Genomic DNA, 9384 nt, shown 5'->3' with positions numbered 1-9384 from the left:
GCAGTAGCATAATAGTACACTGTCGTACGGCTGTGTTTTTTTGTTTGTATCCTCGGTTCCTGTCGCGTGAAACTCTCGAGGAAAAGGACCGGAGGGGAACGTTGTGCGCAAAATGCGACGGGCAACGCGTGTCCGAATGGCCGCGATCGTTGATCGTCGACGGAATTGCACCGAGAAGCAACGCGTGTTTTAGGTTAAACGAGCCTCCCCGTCGTCGGGTGCACAACAATGCGCGTGAGAAATTCGCACGGTGAAAGTCTCTCGAACTCGCGATCGGAATTCGGACTCGAAGGTCGCGTTTTCCACGCTCGCGCATCCTCCTCCCTCTTTTGAGCGACTTTTCCCCCCCAGTTTTCCGTTTTTTGTTCGATCGTGTGCCCGTGAACGACGGAAAAAAGGGACAATAAGATGTCGATCGTCGGACCGAGCTACCCGACGAACATAAACAGACTCGGAATGGAAACCTAACTGCTACCGTGTCTGCTCTCTCTCTCTCTCCGTCAAAAAAGGTGATTCGAAATTACCCGCCACCAACTATTTTCCCCGATTTTCTTCCCTTTGATCAATCTTCGGGATCGTTTCGTCGAACGTTCAGTTTTCACACTTTTTTTTTTTTCTCGAGAAACTTTATTTTAGTAAAGATATTGCCCAAAAATATCACGCGAGTATTTACTACGTACGCTGAGATTGTAATTTGTGCCTTGCATCTTTCTTCAGCACGCACAAAGCAAACCATGCTATAGATGTGCTCCTCGCACTCAAACATTATTTCATTTCCTGTCCAAGGGGAGACAGAACCAGACGATAAACAGCATACATCACACCACACACACCTACGCAATCATTCCACAGAACACATTTTGTTCTCTTTGCAATTTTCTTTCAAACTGCCCGCATTTAATCAAAATTGATTATTTTATTTCTTTTCATTGCAGACTTTGCTAAATCATAAACACTACCATATACCACACTACACACAGTAATTAATATACATTTAAATATATTTATTACATTTTGCGAAAGTTCACGATACTTTTACTTTTATACATCTTTTTCAAAATATTTTTAATTTTAAGGATCTATGTCAACTGTAAATTACAGTGCGAATAATATAATATAAATTTCCAAACGAATTACAGCCGATAAATTAAATTTTTCGTTGCAGAGTGCTAGAATAATTAAAGATGGCGGAGGATGAGGGAACCGAATGGCTGCAGGAGCTGTTGCACGACGTTCAGCTCTCGCAGTTCTTCACAAGAATACGAGACGACTTGCAGGTGACTAGATTGCATCATTTCGATTACGTGCAACCGGAGGATCTCGAGAAGATAGGTTTAGGGAAGCCAGGTATCAGACGTTTGCTGGACGCCGTTAAGAAGAAGAGAAACACGCAATGGAAGAAGAGCTTGATCACTAAGATCAGACCTGGCGGTAGCACGAAGAGCAACAAGAGGTCTTCGCAACCTGTCGAAGGTTCCACGGTGCTGACATGCCTGATTCAAGACAAGGACGTGACGCTGTCCACTAAACTGGGCGATGGTAGCTTTGGGGTTGTCAGACGCGGGGAATGGACGTCCCCTTCTGGCAGGTCGTTGCCAGTCGCTGTTAAAGTACTGAAAGCGGATGCTCTGACCCAGCCAAGCGTTATAGAGGACTTTGTGTCTGAGGTTCAAGCGATGCACACCCTGGATCATCATAATCTTATCAGGTATACACGTTAGTCTTCCAAGTTCTTGTTGAAATGTTAAAATACTTTGGATCTAATTTAGGAATGAAAGTAAAGTTCGCTCCGCTGTTCAGCTACGTCATAGTTAAGCATTTCAGTAATTATTACCTTGCGTCTATTTATTACAGATTATACGGTGTAGTGTTGTCGCAACCAATGATGATGGTGACAGAACTCGCACCTCTCGGGGCCTTATTAGACTATCTAAGAAAGCAGTGTGGTCGGATTTCAATATTGACTCTCTGCAACTACGCCCTGCAGGTTGCCACGGGGATGGCGTACTTGGAAGCGAAACGTTTCTTGCACCGTGACTTGGCCTGCAGGAACGTTCTTCTGAGCACAGTGGACAAAGTGAAAATTGGTGATTTTGGCCTAATGAGGGCGTTGCCTCAACAAGAAGACTGTTACGTAATGACAGAGCACAAGAAGGTACCGTTTCCCTGGTGCGCGCCAGAGTCGTTGAAGGCGCGTCAGTTTAGCCACGCGTCCGACGTTTGGATGTTCGGGGTCACCTTGTGGGAAATGCTCACGTTCGGCGAGGAGCCCTGGGTCGGTCTGAACGGTTCAGAAATCTTGAGAAAGATCGACAGAGAGGGGGAGCGGTTACACGAGCCGGAAGCAATGCCACCGGTGATGTACCAACTGATGTTGCGTTGTTGGGCTCGTGAACCCACGGAAAGACCCACATTCGCCACTCTGCGAACGTCTCTTACAGGAATGGTTCCGACCGTGATGAAAGCCGTGAACCATTTTGAAGAAGCGGACAAAATGAACATCGAACAAAACGATCAGATAGTTATCTTGGATGGTCGACCTGAGAACTACTGGTGGAAGGGGCAAAACCAACGAACTTTCCAAATAGGGTTCTTCCCCAGGTGCTTGGTCGACCCTATGAGACGGAAGCAACCGGAAGACATCAGCAAACCGTTAGAAAACTCCTTCATCCATACTGGCCACGGTGCACCGTTCGGTAAAAGCTGGGGCAGCCCCATTTACATAGACGACGTCTATCTGCGAAACCCTATGGAGCCTCCAGATGTGGTGGGAGTCGCAACCGCTCCGGACAGTCACCTGAAAAAGAAATTCTTCTATGGAATACCACGGTCGCGTAAGCAATTCAATTACACGAAATTTCAGAACGATATACGCGCTAATCCTGTGAAATCTACGAACACTTCAGCTACTAGCAGCAGCCAGGAAGGTAGCCTGATAGACCTGTCCCCGGAGGAAATAATCAACACGAACATCGCTCAATCGGAGACGGCTTGTCGACGGGTCGTGAACATCCTGGACGAGCCTATCGACGACATGGAGCGACAGCAGCCAGCTAACTGGCAGGACGACGACCCTAGAACGTACGCCAATTTCCCTGGGAACGTAGACCCCGCCTACTCGGATCCCTTCGACACGTCGTCGGTGTTCATGAAGCTTCCCCACTCGAGGTATTACAGCCAGGTTCCATCAGACATGAGCAGTCGGTATTTGAAGACCCAGACGTACGGGAACATGCAGAACCAGGACGCAGGTAGCAGTCAAGAGAGTACAAATTACTTCGCGACGGAGCCCGGACCGGATATGAATCACTATTCTATAAACTTGAGCAAGGAGAGCAGAAACGACAGTATTAATTTGAACGTGGACTCGGAGGAGAGCAACGCGTACGCTCAGAATCACTACAGCGAGATCGACAAGCCTAGTCCACCCATGACGAGTTGGTCGAACTGGCCGGAGGATCTGCAGAACGACGCTCAGACGTACGCGAACGTCTCTGGTCGAAACTTGCAGAGCTCAGACGCCCCGCCTCCGCCGCCCATCGCTCCGAACGAGAGTCCATCGAAACCGAAATCGAACCACGACCTTGCTCAAAGCTTGAGCGAATTGAGCATAGGTACACGTACCGTTTCACCCAAGAAATTGGACCCTGCTTTCCTGGCGGAGCTGGAGAAGCACTTGGGGGAGAAAGAGGCGAGCAAGAACATGAACGCCAGCCAAGAGAATCCAGGGTCTTCCGATTCCTATTCGTCCGTGAACAAGCTGCAGGAGAACACGATCCCGGTACTGAGACCACCGCCTCAATCTGCCAAGCCAAAGTCTCCGCAGACGGATCACAGGTCCAGCAATCTGCCCAGCAAGGTGCAGAACTCCTGGCAGTCGAAGACCACCAACATACAGCAATCGCCGCGCCTGCTGGAGACTGCGACCGATCAGATGATGGTCCAGATCTGGCAGCAGTCGCAGGCGTCCCAGCAGAACGCTTACACCAACGAGAACGTCAACAGAGCGCCCAGCAACACCCACATGCACCTGAACCTGCTGCAAATTGCGCCTAGCAATCTTGGGAGCCAGTCAAATGTCTCTAAAACGAACATCAATCACGCGCACAACTCGACTGCTGGCCAAGCTAGCAACTTCCAGAGCCCTGTCCTGCCCACAGCGAGCCACGGGATAACTCAGATACAAAATGACCTCCAACCGACGCACTCCAGCGTCTCATCCAAACCCGCCAACGTAGTGTTCTCCGAGCAAGTGTACGCGGAGCTGAAGCAAACGGTGCCCAACCTGGACCAGCTGTCGCAGAACGAGTTCAACACCCTGTACAACAAGACCGTCCAGCAGAACATCCTCAGAAACTACTACGCCGCTAGCACGTCAACTGCCACTGACTCGAGCAATCTAAGTCATAGTCACTATCCTGAGGGAACTGCTGGCGGTTCGCAGCAGCAGGCTCGTGCTGCTCAAACGAGGAACTTCTCAGCGCAGGGTCATCCCTGTGACTTCAGTTCTCACTTGAAGCAGCCGCCTGTGTACAATCCGCCACCTCCCGCTGCTTGGAGCCCCATGAAGTCTGTCCAGAACGGCCTGGTGCAGAGCCAGGTGCCCGCGACGAAGTCCAATCTGTCGAGCAATGGCTCCAATCTGCTGCAACTAGCTCACGTGTCTCAGGAGGGTATCATGATACCCCAGGCCCCCTCGTTGCGCGCTGTGCCTCCTCAGATGAACGAGACGGTCGTCAATACTCAATTAGCTCCCTCTGCGTCTGCGTATCCCTCTGGGGTCAGCCCCCCGTTGACAGCCGCCTCCCAGCAGCTGGTCATGTCCCTAAACGACGAGTTTCGCGCCAACAAAGTGATGAAGGTGCAGAGGGAGGCTGGCGACGCGTCGCAACAGGAGATACTGACCGCGTTGCAGGCGACCGGCTGGGACACCAATCAGGCTGCCAAGCAGATCCTGAAGGACAGACAGGCCAAGATCGAGTCCCTTGTAAGGTAATTTGTGAGGAGCATTTGTCAATATTATATGATAAAGTAGGAGATGTTAACGAATACAATCTCAGCTTCATCAGTCTTTAATTTAGATTGATGAGGATTGAAGAGGCACTCGGAATAGACTTTATGAATAAGAGTTACGCAATCCATGTTTCTGGTTGTATAATCGAACGTTGCTATTGCAGATTGGGCTTGGCGAACAGACAAGAATGCGAGGGTGCTTTGAAGCAGACTGAGTACGACGTGGACCTAGCGGCTTCCCTGCTGTTGGATCAAGTCAGATGAAGGCGTGGAAATAGTGTCGGGGGCGTCGCTGGAAATATTGTGAAATAACTATAGCGATATACGTGTAGGTGTATATTTATAAACACTAACACGCGTAAACGAGGCTACGGGCTACGACTACGTCAAAAGGTCTCAAAAGGACAGGAATTTTGTTAACCAAATTGTTAGACGACAATAATTTCTTTCATTTCTTCTGGACCTTCGATTTTCATTTTTGTCGACTTGTAACAGTTTATTGGTTAGAAGAGACAAAAAAGAGTTTCTGGAAAGGAACAGGAATTTTGTTAGCCAAATTGTTGAACAATAATTTCTTTCATTTTTTCTGGACCTTCGATTTTCATTTTTGTCGACTTGTAACAGTTTATTGGTTAGAAGAGACAAAAAAGAGTTTCTGGAAAGGAACAGGAATTTTGTTAGCCAAATTGTTGAACAATAATTTCTTTCATTTTTTCTGGACCTTCGATTTTCATTTTTGTCGACTTGTAACAGTTTATTGGTTGGAAGAGACGAAAAAGAAGTTTCTAGAAAGGAAACGTTGCATTCCAAAAAGCATAATCCGGGCGAGCTTCCGTAGCGAATCGTTTTACGAAATTATCTCGACAGTTGGTATTATTTTTTTTAAGACTCAATATACTCTGTAATTGCTATTTACTTTAGCCGTTTTATCCGACGATTTGAACGCTAAAAATCGATGTCACTTCGAAGTGTCGAGTGAACGGACGACGTCTTCCCGAGGAACGATTTTGAGGTTAAGGAACCTGCTGTCGCGAATTAGAATAATTCGCGTGTACCCCGTTACGTGGCAAATGTATTTCTGCCTAATATCTGGAACCTGATGCGCTTCGCGTCGATAATTACCGCGTTTAATAAGCCCTGCGTGACCGGAAGTGAAACGGATCACCGAGGTTCCAGCAGGCTTCGCTCGGCTCTCTTGGAATCCATTGTAAAAGCGAAAACTCTTCTCCGATTGCGGGCTTGAGAGCGTTTCATGCATATTCATGATAGTATTTCTGTGAAAGTCAGACGACTGAATTTTATAGGGAAACGTGAGGAAGGACTAGTCCATCGTTAGATTTTAATTGCCTGTATTATACTCGAAAACGAAAGTTCCATAAAAAAAAAATGAGCACAGCATGCCAAAAGTTTTCGACGTGAGAACTTCAGGTTCGGCGCTGATACTCGAAGCCACAGTTTTTTAAGTATTCTAGTTTCTTTTTTTTTTTTTAATCGTTATGCTAGGGATATTTTATCCTTGAAAAGTGAAAATAAAATCAACTTTTTGCAGGTTTCGGACGAGAATAAGAATTAAAATCGGTGGCTGCGAGTAGAAGCGGATTTGGGCGACGATAAAATGGCGGAACAAGCGAAAAGAGAACATTGAGAAGATTGCGTTTTTTTTTTGGGGGAGGAAAAAAATGTTGAATTTGTAACTGTGATATGCGTTACTAAAGGCTCTAGGCGGTACTGTTCAGAGACAGAGAAAGGACTCTCGTTTTCTCTGTTTACTTTTTTAGGGATAAGAGTAGACTGTATTTACATAATACCATGAGTGTACATAGCCGTTTAGCGACTAAGTTTTAAGCTGTAATTGAAGTGTGCGCAGAAAGGGAATCCATAGAAAGTTCGATCTTGCAATCTGTATAAAATTAAAATCCAGAAAAAAGTTGAGAAAAAATGGCCGATCGAATCTGGACATTTTATAGCAGAATTCAAAAGGAGAGCGAACTAGCATGATAGGAAAAGGTCGTTACGCACATTCTTGATTTAACAATTGTGTTCTAAGTTTCTTACTAGCTTTAACGTAAACAGTTTCTCTAAGTTGTACAATGAAAATAGGAAACGTGGTCGTCGATGAAAAATTATGTCCCTATTTTTTAAGATACGAAAGACACTATTTTTTAAACTGTTTTTGAACCGGGGGAAGAGGGACAAAAGGAGAAAATATATGGACGCTGACAATGTTTCCCGTTTCCATTCCATTTTCTGTTTTTTTTTTTTTTTTTATTTCGTTGCTCCGATAAACCAGAAAACAATTAACCCGCGCAGTGTGCATGGAAAAAAAAGTGGGCGCGCAACTCCCATTGCGCAACGCGTGCGGCATGGAAAACGGAAAGTTGAGTTAGTCTGTGCTCCGATGCACCGTGTAACAAGCAAAACGAAGCGAACGAGAGCCTCGTTCGCTGTCGATTGGCTCTCTAAACTTTTAGCCTTAATTTATTCGCTGGAATTCAGACTATTTCTTAATCATTTTCCCTTTAAGTTCCGAGACACTCGGGACGACGGTGCGTATAATCCTGACTGCCGTCGTGAACCGAGACAATGTTCGATGTTCGCAAATAAAACACGCGTAAAGTACGAGACAATCGAGTTCCTTTCGTTCACCTGTCTTTTTAGAATTTTTAATCCAGAATATTATAGACTGAAGCTAAATGAAGGCGACATTCTTTTGACCAGTAAAAGTCTCATGCACGTCGTTACGCAATAAGCTTTCATTGGCCTATTGAAGGAACGATTCTATTTAATTGTATCAGTCGTGGCACGAACCATTACCGAGATTTTGCTGGGATCGACCGTGTAATACCCGGGGCGAATCAATTAAGCTGCGCTGGGTGGAGCCGTTTGTGCAAAAAGTGCGCCACCGGCGGCGAGGGATCAACGTAATTGGCCAACTATTCTCGCCGGGGAAACCTGTCTAGTTATCTTGGTTAAATAATTTGACAAACGCGTCCAATGCTCTGCAGTTACAGATGTCAGATTCCACAATCTGATCTCCATTTTGTTTGGAAAGCTTTCTCTTCTTTGTGGGATCTAATGAATCTTCAAAAGTAAATACTTCATCTCTGACTATAGGGTTTCATCACTTCTTTGACTTGGGGATTGTTAAATTTAGCTTGAGGGTAGTGTAAAATACAGTGGTACCTTTCTAATTGTACCTAAAGACAATGTGTACCTCTCTAATTGTACCTAAAGACATTTAGAGAGGTACCACTGTATTGTAGACTGCTTCCAAGGTCAATTTGAGGACCCAGAAGTGATTGTATCTAAAGACAATTAGAGAGGTAGCACTGTATTGTATACTGCATGCAAGGTCAATTTGAGGATCCAGAAGTAATTGTATCTAAAGACAATTAGAGAGGTACCACTGTATTGTAGACTGCTTGCAAGGTCAATTTAGGGATCCAGAAGTAATTGTATATAAAAACAATTGGAGAGATACCACTGTGTTGTATACTGCTTTTAAGGTAAATTTGAGGATCCAGAAGAAATTGTATCTAAAGACAATTGAAGAGGTACCACTGTATTGTAGATTGCTTGCAAGATCAATTTGAGGATCCAAAAGTAACTGTATCTAAAAACAATTAGAGAGATGGCACTGTATTGTATACTGCTTGCAAGGTAAATTTAATTGGGCCTTACGAAAGATACGTAACAGAAAAAATTCTAAAAGTATACTACGATTGTTATTTTCCATGGATAGGACCCCTGAGTCTTTGTTATTTTCCATAGATAGGGTTCCTTAGTCCCTTTATTTTGGGCCTCACGGAATGCAAGAGAAAAAATTCTAAAAATATATTACGTCTGTTATTTTCCATAGATAGTCTACCAGAGTCTTTTCGATAGATAGGATTCCTCAGTCCCTTGGTTTTGGGCCTCACGAAGGTCATCCAACAGAAAAAATTCTAAAAGTATACTACGATTGTTATTTTCCATAGATAAGGCCCCTGAGTCTTTGTTGTTCTCGATAGATAGGGTTCCTAAGTCCCTTTGTTTTGGGCCTTACGAAGGATAAGTAAGAGAAAAGATTCTAACAATATATTACGATTGTTATTTTCCATAGATAATGCCCCAGAGTCTTTGTTATTTTCGATAGATAGGGTTACTCAGTCCCTTTGTTTTGGGCCTCACGAAGGATATGCAACAGAAAAAATTCTAAAAGTATACTACGTTTGGTATTTTCCATAGATAACGTCCCAGAGTCTTTGTTATTTTCGATAGATAGGGTTTCTCAGTTCCTTTATTTTGGGCCTCACGAAGGATATGCAAGAGAAACAATTCTAAAAGTATACTACGATTGTTATTTTCCATAGGTAGGGCACCTGAGTCTTT

The 9384-nt window shown here is 44.9% G+C and overlaps 1 protein-coding gene across 2 annotated transcripts; it reads left to right on the top strand.

The window, feature by feature from the left end:
• The first annotated feature begins 27 nt into the window (after positions 1-27).
• Positions 28-7637, top strand: LOC122402973. Of its 2 annotated transcripts, none has more exons than XR_006259566.1 (5): positions 28-509; positions 1166-1708; positions 1855-4992; positions 5178-5341; positions 6563-7637. XR_006259566.1 is itself a non-coding variant. In XM_043406218.1 (5 exons), the coding sequence occupies exons 2-5, from the start codon at positions 1185-1187 to the stop codon at positions 5275-5277; spliced, it is 3690 nt and encodes a 1229-aa protein (XP_043262153.1). In that variant the 5' UTR covers positions 28-509; positions 1166-1184; the 3' UTR covers positions 5278-7637. The 2 variants fall into 2 exon arrangements, 1 of the variants encoding a protein (XP_043262153.1); XM_043406218.1 differs by having other exon boundaries at positions 1855-2834; positions 2907-4992; positions 5178-7637.
• The last annotated feature ends 1747 nt before the right edge of the window (positions 7638-9384 follow it).

The sequence above is a fragment of the Colletes gigas genome, unplaced genomic scaffold (genome assembly GCF_013123115.1).
Source record: "Colletes gigas isolate AHSC1104 unplaced genomic scaffold, ASM1312311v1 Colletes_gigas_Sc00042, whole genome shotgun sequence".
Lineage (NCBI taxonomy): Eukaryota > Metazoa > Arthropoda > Insecta > Hymenoptera > Colletidae > Colletes > Colletes gigas.
This window is presented reverse-complemented; position numbering and strand designations above follow the sequence as displayed.